The 22,135-nt window shown below is 40.7% G+C and overlaps 1 protein-coding gene across 3 annotated transcripts in view; it reads right to left on the bottom strand.

Annotated features, from left to right (window-relative positions):
• Window positions 1-22,135, bottom strand: part of USP8 (ubiquitin specific peptidase 8) — a 74,786-nt gene extending 52,651 nt beyond the window's left edge. For 2 of the 3 annotated variants that reach the window (XM_032174090.2, XM_032174092.2), the window contains exons 1-3: window positions 22,022-22,135; window positions 7,063-7,231; window positions 4,768-4,912 (exon numbers count right to left, since the gene is read on the bottom strand). In XM_032174090.2, the coding sequence (XP_032029981.1) occupies window positions 4,768-4,912; window positions 7,063-7,166 (249 nt within the window). In that variant the 5' untranslated portion in view covers window positions 7,167-7,231; window positions 22,022-22,135. Of the gene's footprint in view, window positions 1-4,767; window positions 4,913-7,062; window positions 7,232-14,033; window positions 14,196-22,021 lie in introns of all 3 variants that reach the window. The other variant, XM_032174091.2, reaches the window with a different exon arrangement.

Raw genomic sequence — 22,135 nt, 5'->3', positions numbered from 1 at the left:
AAAGTAAATATAAGTACTTTCAAAATTTCAATAGTATGATAATTGGCAGAAGAAAAAGATAACATCCAAGTATTACATTAACTAAAAATGTTTGCTTCTCAGGTTTACCAGAACTTTCCTGACTCCTGAACATATGAATTCAAACAACTTTCATGATTTCCTAAACAAAAATAGATTTACCAATGAATATTAAGAATTATCAAGAATACCATAAAAATTTTAAAATACAATTCTATCTAGAATTTGCTACACTAATATTTTCAATGCATTTTCTTTCCCCGCTTTTTCAGATAACCCTGAAAAAATTATTCATATGCTGACTTTTTGATAATAAAATGTAGTGTCCTTCTCTACTATTGAGAGAGCTTGCTAAATTAATGTTTTATCTAAATCTCAATTTTTTTTTTTTGAGACGGAGTCTTGCTCTGTTGCCCAGGCTGGAGTGCAGTGGTGCGATCTGAGCTCACTGCAACCTCCACCTCCCAGGTTCAAGCAATTCTCCTGCCTCTGCCTTCCAAGTAGCTGGGATTACAGGCGCCTGCCACCACACCTGGCTAATTTTTTTAACTTATTTTTAGTAGAGATGGGGTTTCACCATGTTGGCCAGGCTGGTCTTGAACTCCCGACCCCTTGTGATCCATCTGCCTCTGCCTCCCAAAGTGCTGGGATTACAGGTGTGAGCCACTGTGCCCAGGCTTGTTTTTTTTTTTTTTTTTTTTTTTTTTTTTGAGACAGACTCTTGCTCTGTCGCCCAGGCTGGAGTGCAGTGGTGCAATCTTGGCTCACTGCAACCTCCGCCTCCCAGGTTCAAGCGATTCCCCTGCCTCAGCCTCCTGAGTAGCTGGAACTACAGATGCATACCACCACGCCCTGCTAATTTTTGTATTTTTAGTAGAGATGGGGTTTCACCATGTTGGCCAGGCTGGTCTCAAACTCCTGACCACAAGTGACCCACCTGCCTCAGCCTCCCAAAGTGCTGGGATTACAGGGGTGAGCCACTGTGCCCAGCCTAAATCTCAAACATTTTCTAGTATAAAATAAGAGTGAAAATACAAGTTTCTAAGGAAGTTCAATGACATATATTCAGTCCCTAACTCATCTAAAGGGTAAAAAACAGAAAATATCTTGTTAGTAAATTTAGCACCTCACATAGCTGAAGTACACTAGAAAGGCTGGGCTACAGAAAAATATAACAAAAAACAGAAAACAGTTAGTTCTGCAACTGGGCAAGGTGGCTCACACCTATAATCTCAGCACTTTGGGAGGCCAAGGCAGGCAGACCACTTGAGCCCAGGAGTTCGAGACTAACCTGGGCAACAGGGTAAGACCTTGTTTCTACCAAAAATTAAAAAATTAGCCAGGTATGGTGGTGCATGTCTGTACTCCCAGCTACTCTGGAGGCTGAGGTGGGAGAATCAGCTGAGCCCAGGAAGTCGAGGATGCAGTGAGCCATGACTGTGCCCACTGCATTCCAACCTGGGTGACGGAAGTGAGATTCTGTCTCAGAACAAACAAAAAACAGTTCTAAGACAGAAGCAGAAGAGATGCTCTGGACAGAGCAAATGAAAATGATCCTTTTACTGAAAAACAGGAACTGAACTACTGAATCATATGAAATAATGGCCCAAGTTACCTGAGCCTTTGCAGGGAGCTTCTCAACCTGAACTTCTCTGCCTAGATACTCCCTTCGGAAATGCAATAGAGACTCTGGAAATGGAAAAATCTCATCTATTTAAATGTACTCACTACCTTCTCAAGAATAGAAAAAAAAAAAAGGTAGCTACAAAAATATTCCCAATCTTGTCATAGAAAAAAAAATAACTACTAACTTCCAAAATAAAGCAAAAAGTAAACAAGACCATTAAAAAAAAAAAGAACTGGTTGGGCATGGTGGGTCATGCCTGTAATCCCAGCACTTTGGGAGGCCAAGGCAGGTGGATCACCGAGGGTCAGGAGTTCGAGACCAGCCTGACCAACATGGTGAAACCCCTTCTCTACCAAAAATACAAAAATTAGGCCTGGCGTGGTGGCGGGTGCCTGTAATCCCAGCTACTCGGGAGGCTGAGGCAAGAGAATCACTTGAACTCGGGAGGCAGAAGTTGCAGTGAGCCAAGGTCGTGCCATTGCGCTCCAGCCTGGGCGACAGAACGAGACTGTCACCCCCCCACCAAAAAAAACCTACCACACAAACAAAACAGCAAACAACAAAACTACCAAAGTTATCCAAATTTTAAGACTTTCAAAAATATTTACTTTAGTGAGCACCACTTACACTGCGTTTTAAGCAACTGCACTTTAACATATTTCACAGAGTGTGCAAAAACTTGTTTGAATTTAGGAAGGCCTCTGTCTCTTATCTGCAGATAAGTATGCCCAAAAATATTAAACTATTTTTCCCAGGGCAGGACTAATTCAACCATTGTGGACAGATGAATGAACCTCCAAATGCAAGGGGCCCCCTTTTCAAAGACAGATCTAAAAACCTAGTAATTGGCCAGGCATGATGGCTCAAGCCTGGAATCCCAGCACTTTGGAAGGCAGAGGCAGGCGGATCACGAGGTCAGGAGTTCGAGACCAGCCTGGCCAATATGGTGAAACCTCATTTCTACTAAAAATACAAAAATTAGCTGGGCGTGGTGGGGCACACCTGCAGTCCTAGCTACTCGGGAGGCTGAGGCAGGAGAACCGCTTGAACCTGGGAAACAGAGGTTGCAGTGAGCCGAGATTGAGCCACTGCACTCCAGCCTGGGCGACAGAGCGAGACTTCGTCTTAAAAAAACCAAAAAACAAAAAAAACCTAGTAACTTATTAGAATAACTTTGCTAATGAGAAGAAATACCAGCAATGATTTATCACCATTAAGTAAAATATAAAAGTCATTCCTCAACAACCAAAAGTCACACTTCTATAAAAATAAAAATAAGTGGCCGGGCACAGTGGCTCACAGGATCATGCCTGTAATCCCAGGACTTTGGGAGAATAAGAGGGGCGGATCACAAGGTCAGGAGTTCGAGACCAGCCGGGCCAACATGGTGAAATTCTGTCTCTACTAGATACAAAAAAATTAGCTAGGCATGGTGGCAAGAGCCTGTAATCCCACCTACTCAGGAGGCTGAGGTAGGAGAATCGCTTGAACCCAAGAAGTGGAGGTTGCAGTGAGCTAAGATCACGCCACTGCACTCCAGCCTGGGTGACAGGGCGAGACTCCGTCTCAAAGTAAATAAATAAAAAAAATTAAAAAAGATCATCAAAGAACAAAAGAAATTTTGTTATTTCAATAAGTCAATTTAAATAATAGAAGCCAATTCTACCACCAGAGAACAAAATAAAATCTCTTTATTAATTGAGGGTGGCTTCTCTACCAGGTGAAAATTCTATAGGCAGTACTTTGTTACTACTGACAGGTAATAGATTGTTTCTAAGTAAAGGTAAACCCAGCAACACAACATTCTTCACATTTGTTTAATGAGCCTCTACATTCTTCACATTCTTCTTTTGCTAGTTTGTTTTTGTTTGTTTTTTGAGATGGAGTCTCTATCGCCTGCCTGGGCTGGAGCTGGAGTGCAGTGGTGTGATCTCGGCTCACTGCAACCTCTACCTCCCAGATTCAAGTGGTTCTCCTGTCTCAGCCTCCCAAGTAGCTTGGATTACAGGCGCCCGCCACTACGCACAGCTAGTTTTTTTTACTTTTAGTAGAGATGGGGTTTCACCATGTTGGCCAGGCTGGTCTCGAACTCCTGACCTCAGGTGACCCACCCACCTTGGCCTCCCAAAGTGCTGGGATTACAGGTGTGAACCACTGCGCCCAGCATTCTTTTGCTAGTTTCTAATACAATTGAAATACATCTACTCTATCAACACGTATCCTAGTCATCAGTTTTTTCTATTCATTTATATTGCCTCTGCCCTCCCTATCCATGGCTTCAATCAAATGGACGACAAGCACCTGTTCAAAGGATTAAAAGCAAAAAGAAGTTTAAAGATTTGGGGAGTGGGCTGGACGCAGAGGCTCATGCCTCTAATCCCAGCACTTTGGGAGGCCGAGACAGGCAGATCAACTGAGGTTGGGAGTTCGAGACCAGCCTGACCAGCATGGAAAAACCCCATCTCTACCAAAAATACAAAATTAGCCGGGCATGGTGGCACATGCCTGTAATCCCAGTTACTCGGGAGGCTGAGGCAGGAGAATCGCTTGAACCCAGGAGACAGAGGTTGCAGTGAGCCGACATCACGCCATTGCACTCCAGCATGGACAACAAGAGTGAAACTCCATCTCAAAAAAAAAAAAAAAAAAAGATTTAGGGAGTAATTAGTATCAATTTTGCAAACTGAGGTTTTTAATATGGGTATAATGTCAGTCATATAAAAAGCTGTCACATAAAAACAAGAGACTAAACCTTGAATCTTAAGGAAGTACAATAAAAGTACTATAAAAAAAGTCATATTTTCTTACTTAATGAGCAAATTCAATCCTTCTACTTGACCTTGCAATTATTAATTACCTCAGAAAAAAATTATGAATCTGTATGTTGCTATAAACTTGTAGTAATCCATGGCAAATCCAAGAATGTGTACGAGTTCACACATTACACACATTTGTAAATAATAACATTGTATCTTTAGTTTCCTTTTTCTAGCTACATGAGAGAGATCATGCTGCATACAATTTGAGCTACATTTCATTATTACTTAAAATTTTTAGAAAAAAATCAATAGCTCCATTATGCAAAATAACTTAGGAAATAACAATGCAAAAATAAAAGGTACCTGCTGTTGCTTGAAATCAGGTCTTTTTTTGATAAGATTATAAACAGTCACGTATTTCATATATAGTACATAGGCCCTTTCCTCATCACGATCTAATCTGCATTCTTCTGCTGTCTTAAAGATCTTCAGGGCACTGTGCACATAACTTAAAATTAGAGAAAAAATAATAATTAAAGCAATTGACATCTGGGAAAAAAGTACAGGTCATATACAAAGTCCACAGATAATCTTTATCAGGGATCCCCAACCCCAGGGCCACAGATTGGTACTGGTTCACGGCCTGTTATGAACCAGGACGCAAGCAGAAGATGAGTGGTGGGTTAGCCAGCAAAGTGTCATCTGTATTTACAGTCACTCCCCATTGCTCGCATTACCACCTGAGCTCCGCCTCCTGTCAGATCATGGTGGCATTAGATTCCCATAGGAACACGAACCCTATTGTGAACTGCACATGTGAGGGATCTAGGTTGTGCACTCCTTTTTTTTTTTTTTTGAGACGGGGTCTAGCTCTTGTTGCCCAGGCTGGAGTGCAATGGCGCCATCTTGGCTCACTGCAACCTCTGCCTCCCGGATTCAAGTGATTCTCCTGCCTCAGTCTCCCAAGTAGCTGGGATTGCAGGGGTGTACCACCATGCCTGGCTAATTTTTGTAGTTTTAGTAGAGACGAGGTTTCACCATGTTAGTCAGGCTGGTCTTGAACTCCTGACCTCAAGTGATCCTCCCATCTCAGCCTCCAAAAGTGCTGGGATTACAGGCATGAGCCACTGCGCCTAGCCAAGGTTGTGCATTCTTTATGAGAATCTAAGGCCTGATGATCTGTCACTGTCGACCATCACCCCCAGATGTGATGGTCCAGTTGCAGGAAAACAAGCTCAGGGATACCACTGGTTCTACATTATGGTGAGTTATATAATTATTTCATTATACAGTGTAATAGTAATAGAAATAAAGTGCACAATAAATGTAGTGCACTTGACTCATCCCAAAACTATCCTCCCTAACCCTGGTCCATTGAAAAACTGTCTTCCACAAAACCAGTCCCTGATGCCAAAAAGGCTGGGGACCACTGATCTTGATAAAGCAAATTTCATTATTTAGGTTCCACTACTTCAGAACTGATACAAAGTTAGATGCAAGTTTGGATACAACCAACTTACATACACCACTTCCTCTGGGATAAGGGTAGTGCTAGAGGTAAACCAGACATTGCTAGAAAGGAATAAACTGTCTTAGGCCTGACCTTGTCCTATCTAAAGGTGGCTTTATCTTTCCCAGTGTTTCCCGTTTGAAAATCATTCAACAGGAGTTAGAGTTGTTTTCTGTCACCCCATCAACTTACCAACTTAGCAAGATAAATAGCCCAATCCCTCTCTTACTTTCTGCCCTTCAAAAGATCTTTTTATTTTTATTTTATTTTGAGGCAGAGACTCACTCTGTCACCCAGGCTGGAGTGCAATGGCGCAATCTCCACTCACTGCAACCTCCACTTCCTGGGCTCAGGGATCCCTCAGCCTCCCATTAGCTGGGATTACAGGCCTATGCCACCATGCCAAGTAAATTTTTGTATTTTTAGTAGAGATGGGGTTTCACCATGTTGCCCAGGCTGGTATCGAACTCCAGACCTCAGGTGATCCGCCACCTTGGCCTCCCAAAGTGAAAAAAAAAAAATTATTATTATTATTATTGAGACAGAGTTTCGCTCTTATTGCCCAACCTGGAGTGCAACGGCACAATCTCGGCTCACCGAAACCTCCGCCTCCCGGGTTCAAGCAATTCTCTTGCTTCAGCCTCCCGAGTAGCTGGGATTACAGATGTGCACCACCACGCCCGGCTAATTTTTTGTATTTTTAGTAGAAATGGGGTTTCACCATGTTAGCCAGGCTTCTCTCAAACTCCTGACCTCAGGTGATCCGCCCACCTTGGCCTCCCAAAGTGCTGGGATTACAAGCGTGAGCCACCGCACCCGGCAAAAAAGGAATTATTTTTGTATCGTAAGACAATGACTTCTGGCTGAATTTTTTTTTAGAAGCCTCATAATCTTTGCCTCTTAAACTTTATGACCTAGAGATCACATCTGTATGATCTGTCTGGAGAGTAGATAATATGCATATGAGCAGAATATATATGTATTGTGCTACAATTACATTAAGACTTTCTCTAAGGAGGTCTTATTTTATTCGTGTGATGGTGTTATTTTTCAAATAAACTTTAAATTAACATTCATCTAACTTTAATATGGAAATGAACTAAAAATTAATATTTGATTCAATCAAACTAGCAAAGGATACATCATACCTCTTAGTGCTTATTTTCTCTGGTTTAACTTCTGTCTTCTTATTGAGGTCTTTTAGTGAAGAACTGAGGTAGAGTTCTTTAGGAACTGAAGCCACAGCAGGCATGATAAATTATCTTTACTTTTCCACTTTCACAATGGATGCTGTATTTCCTTAAAAGTAGTTCTTTCCTGAAACAAATACAAATAATTATACTAATTTTCCTCATTCACAATAAAACAAGCAAGCAGTTTAAAAAAATAAAATTCCTAAACCATATCCTTTGCTAACAAGGTTAATTTTAAATTGTTTAGAATATCTGTTTCAGGAGTTTAAGATATGCAGACTATGAGTGAAGAATGCAATAATTTTTTTCAAATTTTCATTAACCAAATAAATTACTTTTTGTATCATTTTGCCTTAAGAGTTGGGAATCTTACCTGTCAAAGGAACTAGCAGTAAGAATAATCAACGCTTTTACATGTTTCTTTTGTTAAAATAGCATTAATGTTTAGATCATAAGTAGATGGAATTTTTATCTAGAAATATTTCTCTTTTCTCACTGATGATATCCATTTATTTTTTTAAGTGATTTCTTCCTCTTATTTATTTATTTGAGATAGGGTCTCACTCTGTCACCCTGGCTGTAGTGCAATGGCACAATCTCAGCATACTGTAACCTCCACCTCCCGAGCTCAAGCAATCCTCCTACCTAAGCCTCCGAGTAGCTGGAATTCCAGGCATTCGCCACCATGCCCCCAGCTAGTTTTTGTGTTTTCAGTAGATACGGGGTTTCGTCATATTGGCCAGGCTGGTCTCAAACTCCCGGCCTTAAGTGATCCACCCGCCTTGGCCTTCCAAGGTGCTGGGATTACAGGTGTAAGCCACCACGTCTGGCTACTTCTTTCCAATCTCTTAATAATCTTCATTCTACCAGTTCACTATCGTTAAACAAATGGACATCAATGAACATCTAATCCTAAAAAGCTAAGTAAAGTACAACTTGGAGCAGGGGATGGGAAGGCCTCTGCTCACCTACGAAAATTCCAAAAGCACCCCAATTTGCTTTAATTCTAGTAACATTTTATATTAAATATTAATACTTTGTGATTTATTGGTACTCATCCCTTCCAACCCTGTGCACATTAGTCCACTGTCTTAGTCACCAAACCATTTTGTTCTCTGAGTATTGCATTTTTATCTTTTCACTTTTTTTCTATGTATACTTGCTCCGGGTATCTATAAACACATGTTGAACCAAACATTTTAATTTGTACTTTCAGATCTATGCATTTAGAAACAACGATCTAATATACAAACATTTTCTACACTGTATCATCCCCCCTGGGTCCTGTGTCTAAAGCTGTAGTGATAGGGGAGAAAAGGTCTCTGGACCACACTATCACTCCCAAATGGATCCACTGATATCAAATATGTCCTTCTAGCGAGGTATCTAATTCATCAACAATTCATCAAACCTGCTAAAAACATCCATTGAGGAAAAAGTATGACAGGGTTCCCCTGGGTTTCCTCACACTTATAGAGACCACAGCATTGTTTCAATGTCAGTGTAAATCATCAGGAGACTTAGCTTGCAACAGTAGGCCTCGTTTTAAAGAGAGATATTAAAGGGGTATATAAGATATGGTCTCTGATTCTCCAAGAATAAATAGTTTAACCAGAAAACATACCCTGCCCGCCTTCTCACCTCATCATCTTCTGCCCATCCCCCGCAATGTTGAATGAAAAACCAAGAATATGTGTAATATGATACTCTATATAAAGTTTAAAAATCAAACTGAATTGAACAATATATTGCTTAATGATATAAATGAGGTAAAACTATAAAAAAAGAAAATGTTAAACACAACATTATATTTCTTGAGAGAGGGAGAGGTGTAATCAGGGAGACACATATAAGGAGCTTCAGGGGTACAGCAAGGTTCTATTTCTCAAATTGGGTAGTATGTGCACAGGTGATCATTTTAGTATCATGCTTTATAACATATAAAAGAATATAGGTAATGTACTTAAAGTTTTAAGGAAAGAAATAATATGAGCAAAACAACGCAAACTGAGTAAAGCAATGCAACATACATAAACATGAAGAGAGTATCCAGAGAGATGTAAAAGTTAGGAAGTTATGGGTTAAACAAGCAACTAACAAAAAATATACATTTAACAAAACATACTGATTAAAAAAAAAAAAAGACTTGGAACAATGGGGCTGGGCACAGTGGCTCACACCTGTAATCCCAGCACTTTGGGAGGCCAAAGCAGACAGATCACTTGAGGTCATGAGTTCAAGTCCAGCCTGGCCAACATGATGAAACCCTATCTCTACTAAAAATACAAAAATTAGCCAGGCATGATAGTGCATGCCTGTAATCCCAGCTATTTGGGAGGCTAAGGCAGGAGAATCGCTTGAACCCAGTGGGTGGAGGTTGCAGTGAGCTGAGATCACACCCTGCACTCCAGCCTGGGTGACAGAACAAGACTCTGTCTCAAAAAACAAAATACAAACAGAAAAAAAATAGCTGGGCATGATGTCAGGCACCTGTAATCCCAGCTACTCAGAAGGCTGAAGCAGGAGACTCACTTGAACCCGGGAGGGGAGGTTGCAGTGAGCTGAGATCATGCCACTGCACTCCAGCCTGGGCAACAAAATGAGACTCTGTCTCAAAAACAAAACAAAAAAACCAACAAAGTTTAAAAAACTAACGTGGAAGAGAAAGTTGTAAGCAGTAGTAATACAACATAGTATGATATCAAACTATAGAGTTACAAATATTACAGTATGAGAAAAATTAAGAAGATTAGGTATGACTCGAAGGATCTTGGAAGTCATCATCAAAGAGACAATATTTGATTTGAGTCTTGGTGGGGGAAGGTTTTTCAAAGAGATGAAAAGCAGGATGAAGAAAAGAAAGTAAAGAACATCTTTAGGAATTAGCCACTACATAGAATGAACAAAGATCTACAAGGCAGTGGCAAAAAAAATAGACTTGGAACAGGTAACGGGGAAGGCCTTGAATGTTACTAAAGCATTTACTTTGTTTTCTAAAGGTAGCAGGGTTCTGAAGTAGGGAGGTAAGTGAGTGAAACTAAGAAGAATATAAAGTTAGGCGGTAAGTGACAAACTAGCTAGGGAAAACACTAGTTATCTATTATAATGATCCTAGGGAAAGATGACGAAGGTCAGAACTAGGGCAGCAGAGATGGAATAGAGGAAGCAGATATAATAAGAGACACTGCAAAGGTAGAATGACAGGACTTGGCAAATGATTAGACACAAGGAGGGAAAGTACAGGGATAAGATTACGATGTCACCAAAGATTTTAGGAAGGGTTTCTAGGAGAAAGACTGTACTTTTTAAAAGCTTCCTTTTCTGTCCCCATTTGATTTTTGGAAACAGTTCAAATAAGTAACAATCTTCTCTGACAATGTCTAAAGTCCATTAAAAACCCATAGTTGTTTCTATTTTTATTAACAAAATCATGTAAGTTATACCGTCACTTAATGATGCCTAGTGTTAAAAATACTTTCAGTATTGTTTTAATTGCTATTTGAGCCTCTACAATCACACACATTTCTGCAGAAGTCAAACAGAAGGTAAAGAGTATTTTCCGCTCATCAAGTGAGAAAGCAAAACATATATAGTAATTCCTCAGTATCTGTAGGAGAGCAGTTCCAGGACTTTTCCCACAAGTACCAAAAATCTGCAGATGCTCAAATCCCTGATATAAAATGGTGTAAGATTTGCATATAACCCTACTTTAAATAATCTCAAGATTACTTGTAATACCTAATACAATGTAAATGTTATATAAACAGTTGTTATATTGTATTGGTTAGGGAATAATGACAAGAAAAAACTCTGTACATAGTTCAGCACAGATGCAATTATTTTTTAAAAATATTTCCAATCAGCCATTGGTTGAATTCACAGATACAGAAGGCTGACTGTGTATCCAACCTAAATCTATGTGAATTTAACATGTTACATTTTTGATAAGTCATTCTGCTGCATTTTGCCATTAAAGAAATCTGAAAATAGACTGACATAAAATATATTAAGACTAGAATGACTGAATGAACTCAATTTCCTTATTTTGGCTGCAATCGTTTAAAAAAAATAAGAGCAGCAGCAACAACAAACCCACTGATACTTATACAGAAGTGTTCATTAACTACAGAAGTCAAATAATTTGCAGAATTTATTTGTTTATATCTAGGACAAACCATAACATAAAACACATTAAAATTATCTTATGTGGCCGGGTGCAGTGGCTCACACCTGTAATCCTAGCACTTTGGGAGGCCAAGGCAGGTGGATTGCTTGAGGTCGGGAGTTTGAGACCAGCCTGGCCAATGTGGTGAAACCTCATCTCTATTAAAAACACAAAAATTAGCTGGGCATGGTAGCACATGCCTGTAATTCCAGCCATTCAGGAGGCTGAGGCAGAAAAATCGCTTGAACCTGGGAGGTGGAGGTTGCAGTGAGTGGAGATTGCATCACTACACTCCAACCTGGGCGACCGAGCAAGGCTCTGTCTTTTAAAACAAAACAAAACAAAACAAAACTTATGCTTCAAAAAGGATTGCAAGTGAAAAAAAAAACAACTAAGTATATGTAAGAAAAATTAACACGCTTCTAACAACAAAAAATAAAAATTCTTAAGATGTGTAAACCTGACAAAGATAAAGAACTTCAGCCTTAGTCAAACAGCAGTGCTCCAAAAGTGAAACCCAAAAGTGATGAAAATGAGTTAACAGAGAAAATGTGGCCAGGTGCGGTGGCTCACGCCTGTAATCCTAGCACTTTGGGAGGCCGAGGTAGGTGGATCGCTTGAGGTTGGGAGTTTGAGATCAGCCTGGCCAACATGGTGAAACCCCAACTCTACTAAAAATACAAAAATTAGCCAGACGTGGTGGCACACATCTGTAATCCCAGCTATTCAGGAGGCTGAGGCAGAAAAATCGCTTGAACCCGGGAGGTGAAGGTTGCAGTGAGTGGAGTCTGGGTGACACAGCAAGACTCTGTCTTTTAAAACGAAACAAAACAAAACAAAACAAAAACCTTATGCTTCAAAAAGGAATGCAAATGAAAAAAAAAAACTAAGTATATGTAAGAAAAATTAACATGCTTCTAACAATAAAAAATAAAAATTCTTAAGATGTGTAAACCTGACAAAGATAAAGAACTTCAGCCTTAGTCAAACAGCAGCGCTCCAAAAGTGAAACCCAAAAGTGTTGAAAATGAGTTAACAAAGAGAAAATGCAGCTGAGCGCGGTGGCTCATGCCTGTAATCCCAGCACTTTGGGAGGCCGAGGTGGGCGGATCACGAGGTCAGGAGATCGAGACCACCCTGGCTAACACAGTGAAACCCTGTCTCTACTAAAAATACAAAAAATTAGCTGGGCGCGGTGGTGGGCACCCGTAGTCCCAGCTACTCGGGAGGCTGAGGTAGGAGAATGGTGCGAATCTGGGAGGCGGAGCTTGCTGTGAGCTGAGATCGCGCCAGTGCACTGCAGCCTGGGCAACAGAGTGAGACTCCATCTCAAAAAAAAAAAAAAAAGGAGAAAATGTTCTTTCTCTGACATCCTTCTGCTCCTTTCTAAGAGAAAGAGTAGGGATTAGATGACTGGAACCACAAAGTGAAGACTAAAAGGGTAAAAAGTGAAAGTTGAGGTTTGTAGTCATTCAAACTGGTCCTGATTTTAAGCAGGGCTTCACACCAGCCACTCCTAAGGTCTTTGGCAATATTGAAAGGAAAGCAAAAGTTGTCTTTGTTGGTCACCCACCATCTCTCCCTATTTCTGCCCTTAGGCAGCAACAATACTCAACATAAGTATCTTCTCACTGTCTTAAATCTCATAATCCACTCTACACTCATTCTATGTAAGGTGCCACAAAACTAAGTTTTTTTTTTTTTTTTTTTGAGGCAGAGTCTCGCTGTCGCCCAGGCTGGAGTGTAGTGGCGCAATCTCGGCTCACTGCAGGCTCCGCCCCCCGGGATTCACGCCATTCTCCTGCCTCAGCCTCCTGAGTAGCTGGGACTACAGGCGCCCGCCATCTCGCCTGGCTAATTTTTTGTATTTTTAGTAGAGACGGGGTTTCACTGTGTTAGCCAGGATGGTCTCAATCTCCTGACCTCGTGATCCGCCCACCTCGGCCTCCCAAAGTGCTGGGATTACAGGCGTGAGCCACCGCGCCCGGCCTCACAAAACTAAGTATTGATTAAATAACTTTTTTTTTTTTTTTTTTGGAGACGGAGTCTCACTCTGTCACCCAAGCTGGAGTGCAGTGGCATGAACTTGGCTCACTGCAACCTCCACCTCCCAGATTCAAGCAGCCTCAGCCTCCCGAGTAACAGAGATTACAGGCGCCCCGCCACCATGCCCCGCTAATTTTTGTATTTTAGTAGAGACGGGGTTTCTCCATGTTGGCCAGGCTGGTCTCGAACTCCTGACCTCAGGTGATCTGCCCGCCTCGGCCTCCCAAAGTGCTGGGATTACAGGCGTGAGCCATCGCGCCCAGCCGATGAAATAACATTTTAAAGTAATCCTCAAGTATTAAGGCTCAACCCTTTCAAGATTTAATCACTGCTAAAATGTATGGTATTTTCTGAGCAACTACTATGTTTCTAGCACTGTGCTAAATGCTTGAGGGCAGTGTTTTTAAAATCCATTAGAAAGTCATGATCAGCATTAAAAAAATAGCAAACATCAGACTATGTCACACATAGTAAGGTTAGGTACTGTTTCATAAAATTGTTTCAGTTATGTACATGTGTATATAACACTGGATGAAAATGTAAAATGTATTTCTTAATATAGGTGACAATTTAAAAAAATGTATGAAAGTCTCACACTACAGCAATGTAACTCCAAGTATGGTCCAATGACCAGTGCTGATTGGGGAACTGTTTGTTATCAGTTTGATAAAATAAGAAGTTTGTGACAGAATGTAGATCAATTAAGCACACTGACCTTTTTACAGTAGTAGCAAGACTTTCTCCATGCAAAAAGCAGTGCACTGACTGGGTGTGGTGCCTCACAGCTGTAATCCCAACACTCTGGGAGGCCAAGGTGGGAGGACTGCTTGAGCCCAGGAGTTCAAGAACAGATATTTATGTTGAGTATTGTTGTTGCCTAAAGGGCAGAGATAGGGAGAGATGGTGGGTGGCCAACAAAGTGGGCAACAAAGTAAAGACAAAAAATTTTACAAAAAATTTAAAAATTAGCTGGGCATAGTGGCGCACATCTGAGGTCTCAGCTACAAAAAGAAACAAACTTAAGTTCCATCTCTTCAATCCTTTACGGTCCCAGTTCTTGGAATTTGTTTCTTCATGTGAATCCTATAATGCTTGTGATCTATATCATTCCTTAAATACAGTAATGGGATCAACAGACAATTACTATAAGGCTTTAAAATCCTCATACACATGCAGTGCTCATGATGATGTGATGAGACAGAGAGAAACTGGCCTTGAGGACAGAATTTAGCTAAGAACTGGGTAAGAAAGGAGGAAATCTGGCTGGGCATGGTGGCTCACACCTGTAATCCCAGCACTTTGGGAGGCTAAGGCAGGCAGCCTGAGGTCAGGAGTTCAAGACTAGCCTGACCAGTATGGAGAAACCTCGTCTCTACTAAAAATACAAAATTAGCTGGGCGTGGTGGTGGACGCCTGTAATTCCACCTACTCAGGAGGCTGAGGCAAGAGAATCTCTTGAACCCAGGAGGCGGAGGTTGCAGTGAGCCAAGATCGCGCCACTGCACTCCAGCCTGGGCAACAAGAGCGAAACTCCATCTCGAAAAAAATAATAATAATAAGGAATATTACAGAAGTTATTGAGAAATAATCATTTGGATAGAGGGAAAATGTTGACATGTCTTTGGATCCCTGGCACCTATCTCAGTAGTCCTCAGATAGTCATCACTTTAATAAATGTTTCTCCCTGTCAGCTGAATTTAACTAAAAGAAAAAAAAATGTTGACTAACAAGAATAACTAAATTATATTATGTAGGAGATGGAGTCACATTATAGAAGACTTTTGAAGCCATCTAGAATTCTTTATATTTGATTCAGCAGGCAATAAAAGCCAGTTCTTGATGGGAAAAATAGTATCTCAAGATGGTCAAATTAGGTATATGTAAGTAAGATTGAAAGGGGAGGAGAACAAGGGAATGATACTATGGAAAAGAGTAACTACAAAGTGACTGCAGAAAAGAACACAAAATGGTAGAAATATGCTTTGGTAACTGATCGAAACAGTATTTTCTCTTGCTTACACACACACACACACACACACACACACACAGAGGCACACACACTGTACCCTGCAAAATATGAAGAGCAGTGGTGCCATTAACAAAAAAATTAATACTGCAGTTTAAAACTGATCAGTTTACAGCAGCATTTCTCAACCTTGCCATCACTCACATTTTGGACCAGATAAACATTTGTTGTGAGAGGCTGCTCTGTGCAAAGTGCACTGGAGGATGTTTAGCAGCATCCCTAACCTCTACCCACTAGAAGCCAGTTTACTATCATCCTTCCCTTCCAGTTGTAACAACCAAAACTGTCTACAGTCATTGCCGAATGTGTCCTGGAAGGCAAAATTACCCCCCAATAAGAACCACTGGTTTACAGCAAACTGGGTAATTTGATGTGGAAAATGTTGAGTGTATGCTAAAGGAACATCTTAAGATGTAAATATTAACTAGAAATCAGTTATATGTGAGAGCAGACAGATATTAAATCTGTTTATCAACTAATAAGGCATCAATGTTGACTTTGATAATCCCTATTGTTTTGGAAGATAATTAAGTATTGACACCAAAATTATATGTTATCTAGGATTTGGTGAACTGCTGGGCAACACAGTGAGACCTCATCACTACAAAAAAAAAAAATTAGCAGGGCATGGTGGCATGTGCCTGTGGTCCCAGCTTCTTGGAAGGCTGAGGCCTTCTTTAAGCCTGGGAGGTTGAGCTTGCAATGAACCATGATTACACCACTGCACTCCAGCCTGAGCAACAGAGAGAGACCCTGTCTAATTGGGGGAGTGTTAGAATGCCATGAGAAAAAAAAAAAAAGAATAAACTAGCCTTAGTTCTTTTTTTTTTTTTGAGATGATGTCTCACTCTGCTGTCCAGTCGGGAGTGCAGTGGCGCAATCTCGGCTCACCACAACCTCCACCTCCCAGGTTCAAGCGATTCTCTTGCTTCAGCCTCCCAAGGAGCTGAACTAGCCTTAGTTCTAAAGAGTGACTGTCTAAACTGGCTTCAATTAGGTAAACAATAGATACCTACTATACACAAGGTGCAGTGTTGTGATACAGGGGATACTAAAAAAATACAACTCTTAATAAAGTTTCTGCCTCTTAAAATGAAAGATAAGTACATACTAGTAACAAAGTAAAGTACGGCTTAATGCTGTGATACGGGCACTTAGCAAACCAGGCCAATGTCTGTTTGTTTTATTAAGGACCATTCCCAGAAACTAACAAAAGGGTAATTGTTTTCCAGAATAGATGTCTATCTACATTTATAACTTTAATCCATTTCTTTTGTCTTCTCCCTCATTAATTTTTTAACAGATGCAAAATCGTTAAGCAGGGAGTCCGATCGTACTTAACATGCACCAAAAACAGTTCTCAATCCCAGCTGTATGTTAGAATCAGTTACCTAGAGAACTTTAAAAAAATATTGATGCTCAGATCTCACTCCTAAACAATTAAATCAGGATCTCTACGGATGAGACATACACACAGGTATTTATTTATTTATTTTATTTATATATTAAAAAAAATAAAGACAGTGTCTCACTATGTTGTCCAGGCTAGTCTCAAACTCTTGGGCTCAAGGGATCCTCCTGCCTAGGTCTCCCAAAGTGCTGGGATTACAGGCATGAGCCAACCTCGCCTTGCCCACACAGATATTTTTAAAAAGCTTCCCAAAAGAATTCTAATACCAGTCAAGACTGGGAACCATCAATGTAAGAATGAATATAAACATGCTGCTAGAAGCAACAAAATTATATGAGGCACCAATTTGTTTCCAGGTGAAATTAGCATCTTAAATCATTCAACCTACCAAAATTTTAAAAAATCATTTTCATTTTTAAAACTCTGTAATTGAGAAATTAAAATAACACGTCCAGGATGCTTATGCCCATAATTTTTGTTCTGAAATTGGTATTATAATGTGTAATTATTTCATTTTACTCTATTAAAAACACATGTGGGTTCACATCATTATTGATGTTCCAGAATTTAGTGCAGTAGTCCCCCCTTATCCACAGTTTCACTTTCCGTGGTTTCAGCTACTTGCAGTCAACCACAGTCCAAGAATATTAAATAAAAAATTCCAGAAATAAACAATTCATAAGTTTTAAATTGTGCACCACCTCACTTCGCCCAGTCTGTGACATGAATCATTCCTTTGTCCAGTGTATCCACACTGTAGATGCTACCTGCCTGTTAATCACTAAGTGGCTGTCTCAGTTACCAGACTGACTATAGCAGTATTACAGTGCTTGTGTTCAAGTAACCCTCATTTTACTTAATCACGGCTTCAAAGTGTAAGAGCAGAGATTCACATATGCCAAAGAGAAGCTGTAAACTGCTTCCTTTAAGCGAAAAGGTAAAAGTTCTCAACTTAATAAGAAAAAAAAAAAAAAAAAAAAAACTCATGCTGAGGTTGCTAAGATCTAAGGTAAGATCTTTTATCTGCAAAATTATGAAGGAAAAAGAAATTTGTGCTAGTTTTGCTGTCACACCTCAAGTTGCACAAGTTATGGCCACAGGGCATAACTTTTATTATACTATATTGTTGTAATTATTCTATTTTATTATTAGTTATTGTTAATCCCTTGTTTCTAATTTTTAAGTTAAACTTTATCATAAAAATGTATATATAGGGAAAATATAGTATATATAGGGTTCAGTACTATCTGTGGTTTCAGGCATTCATTGGAGGTCTCGAAACATATCCCGTGCGGATAAGGGGAAGACTGCTGTATTATTAAAAACTAAATTGTAGGCCGGGCGTGGTGGCTAACGCCTGTAATCCCAGCACTTTGGGAGGCTGAGGTAGGCGGATAGCCTGAGCTCAGGAGTTCGCAACCAGCCTGGGCAACACAGTGAAACCCCGTCTCTACTAAAACACAAAAAATTAGCTGGGCATGGCGGCATGTGCCTGTGGTCCCAGCTACTTGGGAGGCTGAGGCAGGAGAATTGCTTGAACCCGTGAGACGGAGGGTGCAGTGAGCCGAGATCATGCCACTGCATCCAGCCTGGGTGACAGAGCAAGACTCTGTCTCAAAAGCAAACAAACAAAAAACTAAATTGTAATGTGTTAGTCAAAAGAGACAAGGCTTAGTTAAGCCTTATTCACTATACATGAGAACTGTTTTACTTGAATTAGTATGGTATTAGTCAGGTATGGTGGCGTGTGCCTGCAGTCCTAGCTACTTGGGAGGCTGAGGCGGGAGGATCACTTGAGCCCAGGAAGCAGAGGTTACAGTGAGCCAAGGTCATGCCACTGCACTCCAGCCTGGGTGACAGAGCAAGACCTTGTCTCAGTTTAAAAAAAAAAAAAAAAAAAAAAAGGGCTGGGTGCGGTGGCTCACAGCTGTAATCCCAGCACTTTGGGAGGCTGAGGCCGGCAGATCACCTGAGGTCAGGAGTTCAAGACCAGCCTGGCCAACATGGCAAAACCCCATCTCTACCGAAATACAAAAATTAGCCAGGCATGGTGGCAGGTGCCTATAGTCCCAGCTACTCAGGAGGCTGAAGCGGAATTGCTTAAACCCAGGAGGAGGACATCGCAGTGAGCCGAGAACACACCGCTGCACACCAGCCTAGAAGACAGAGCAAGACTCCGTCTCAAAAAAAAAAAAAAAAAAAAAAATTAGTACGGCTATAAATGTAGAATTCCAAATAAGTTTAATATAATATTTCATCATTCAGTACTAATAAATTTAATATTATGGAACTGTTGCAGGCCTTACTTTCCACTTATTAATCATATGACTTTGAACAAATTCCATAAATCGCTCCCAATACCACCACCACCGCTCTTCAGTTTACTTTCATCTGCAAAATGAAATAGGAATGATTTGTCTGCTTCTATAGGGTGATCACAGGTATCAAGTGAAAAAATATACAAAAACATGCTTTGAAAACTGTAATATGCCATTAAAACATAAAGCATTATGGCTAAAGAAATTGGAAATGGGTCGGGCGCGGTGGCTCACACCTGTAATCCCAGCACTTTGGGAGGTTGAGGCAGGTGGGTCACAGGTCAAGAGATCGAGACCATCCTAGCCAACATGGTGAAACCCTGCCTCTACTAAAAATACAAAAATTAGCTGGGCGTGGTGACATGCTACTCGGGAGGCTGAGGCAGGAGAATGGCGTGAACCCAGGAGGCAGAGGTTGCAGTGAGCTGAGACCGTACACTGCACTCCAGGCTGGCAACAGAGCAAGACTCCATCTCAAAAAAAAAAAAAAGAAAGAAAGAAAAGAAATTGGAAATTGGAAATGTACCTGATTCTTCATCTGCTATATAAATGCAAACAAGAGTCCAATACAACTTTGTCATCAAAATTATAGTAGGCAAAGCATGGCCACAAATTCTTTGACATTTTTCCCTTCAAAGGTGAGGGTTGTACGCTGGTCTTTGCTCTAACCAACAGAGTATGTTGCAAGTAATGTTGTGACAATTTCTGGGCTCAGGTTTTTTGGGAGACTGGCAGCTTCTACTTCCTGACTCCTCAAACATGTATTCTTGGAACCTAGCCGCCATACTGTTCAAGTCAAAAGTTCAAGTCACGTGAAGAGGCTATGTGTGGGCATTCCAGTTGACATTTCCAGCTGAACACCTAGCCAACATCAAATGCCTTCACATGAATTAGCCATTTTGGATGTCCAGACCAGCTGAGCTCTCGGTTGACTCCAAACTCAGCTGCTGATCTGAATATGAACGCATTAAACTCTAGGTGAAAACCACTTAGCTAAGTCCAGGCAGGCTAGAGAAACAGGAGATACTAAATTATAGTTTTAAGCCACTGTGTTTTGGAGTGATTTGTTATGCAGCAATAGGTAACTGGGACAACAACAAGGTATTTTTTAAATGTTTCCTTAATTATATCTAATTTTATTAGCAACACATACTTGAAGACATTTTTTACTTTCACTTCCATAAATATAAGTGCATTTTCGTGTAGAAAAGTTCATAATATAGTGCTAGACTTATGAAAAAATTTAATGTACTGGCTTTATTTTCCAACTGTCTTACCCAAAAGTCATTTTGATTATTTTCCATTATGTCCACGCTTTTTTTTATTTTTTGAGACGGAGTTTTGCTCTTGTCACCCAGGCTGGAGTGCAATGGCGCAATCTCGGCTCACTGCAACCTCCGCCTTCCAGGTTCAAGCGATTCTCCTGCCTCAGCCTCCAGAATAGCTGGGATTACAGGCGTACGCCACCACGCCCAGCTAATTTTGTATTTTTAGTAGAGACCGGGTTTCGCCATGTTGGCCAGGCTGATCTCGAACTCCTGACCTCAGTGATCCGCCCACCTAGGCCTCCCAAAGTGCTGGGATTACAGACGTGAGCCACTGCGCCCAGCCACGTCCACATTAATAAACAAATGCCCATAAAGATTAAAGTCCAAGTAAATATATTAAAAAATGAAATGCTAAAAAAGGCACCTATAAAACATTTTTGTTAGTTTTTCTTATACATTGTTTTCTAAAAAAAAACAGATGTCCATGTGCAAAATTTCATTAATGACAGGTGCATTTTTTTTTTTTTTTTTACTACTGCAGGGTCTTCACTATCTAATATTAAAGATGCATCCAATGTGTCACAAGAAAAGGAATACATATTTCAAGGCAGCCATATCAACATGATAAAGACATAACACAACCGATATCACCTTCCAGATATGCTTAATGGTCCAGGGATATGTTGTAAGGAGAAACTACCCAAATCCATCATGAATGACATTCACCAACGAATCTTAAACAGAATCGGCTGAAATGCAAAATCTGCTTACATAGCAAAGCCGCAGCAGAGCAAGCCTAAAACAGGAATACTTCCTTAACAAATACCACTTGGCATTTTTAATGGCTGCAGCAAGATATTTACAAAACTAAGGATGCTTTGCAGATTCAGAAAAGGTAACATCCTTTAGTTATAAATCCCTTTCATCTGAAACCCTCAGGTCTCTTAACAAATACTAAATTCTCTGCAACACCTCCATGTCAGGTAAATTTTTTGTTAGTGATTAAGTGACTTGTTCAAGGTCACAGAACGAACTGGAGGCAAGAAATAAACCCAGGAGGGTGGTCTGCAGCTTTATATATAAATGCACATCACTGCAAGTAAGGATTCTGATAATTTCCAAGGTGGAGTGGCGGTGAAATTAACTTGTCCCACAACTCTAGGATGGAAGGCACTTTTTAGGAAAAAAAAAAAAAAAGCTTCTATTCGAGGAAGTCATAGTTTTAACTCTGACAAGCTTATAGGGTCTTTAAACTCAAACTTCACTAAAATCAAGTGTGACTGGGGAAGACAAGAAACTGGGAAACGGTTTTAGGAGCTGTAGTAAGGCCTGGGATTGTAGGCAGATTGCAGAGAATTAAAAAAAAAAAAAAAACCGGAAGCAAGAGGAAAGAGGTCAAAGTCAGGTATAAGTGTCCAAGAGAACGGAAGAATGGTCAAAGCCACCTTTTAAAACCAAAAAACCACACGAAACTCGCTTGGCAATCCTAGGTGGGTGGCGTAAAAGACTCAAGGTTGGGCCCTTCCTCTCCACAAGCTGATTCTACCTTTCGGAGTTGTCCCACCCCTCTCCGCGGACAGGGCTTGTCTCCTGGGTGACCAGCAGCTGGTGGAAGGAGAGGGGGTTCACAGCGGTCGACTTCCCAGAGAACAGGTGCCAGGGCCCAGGACCCACACTCACCGTGACGCCGGGCGCACTTCACTAACGCCAGCCTTCTCGCCAAATGCCCATCTCCCAAGAACTCGAGGGAGAATTAGCCTTGGCTACCAGGACGGAAGCCAGCCCAGCACATCC

This window comes from Hylobates moloch, unplaced genomic scaffold (genome assembly GCF_009828535.3).
Source record: "Hylobates moloch isolate HMO894 unplaced genomic scaffold, HMol_V3 SCAFFOLD_14, whole genome shotgun sequence".
In the NCBI taxonomy this organism is placed as follows: domain Eukaryota; kingdom Metazoa; phylum Chordata; class Mammalia; order Primates; family Hylobatidae; genus Hylobates; species Hylobates moloch.
Note: the sequence above shows the minus strand (reverse complement) of the source record. Positions and strands in the feature narration are given on the sequence as shown.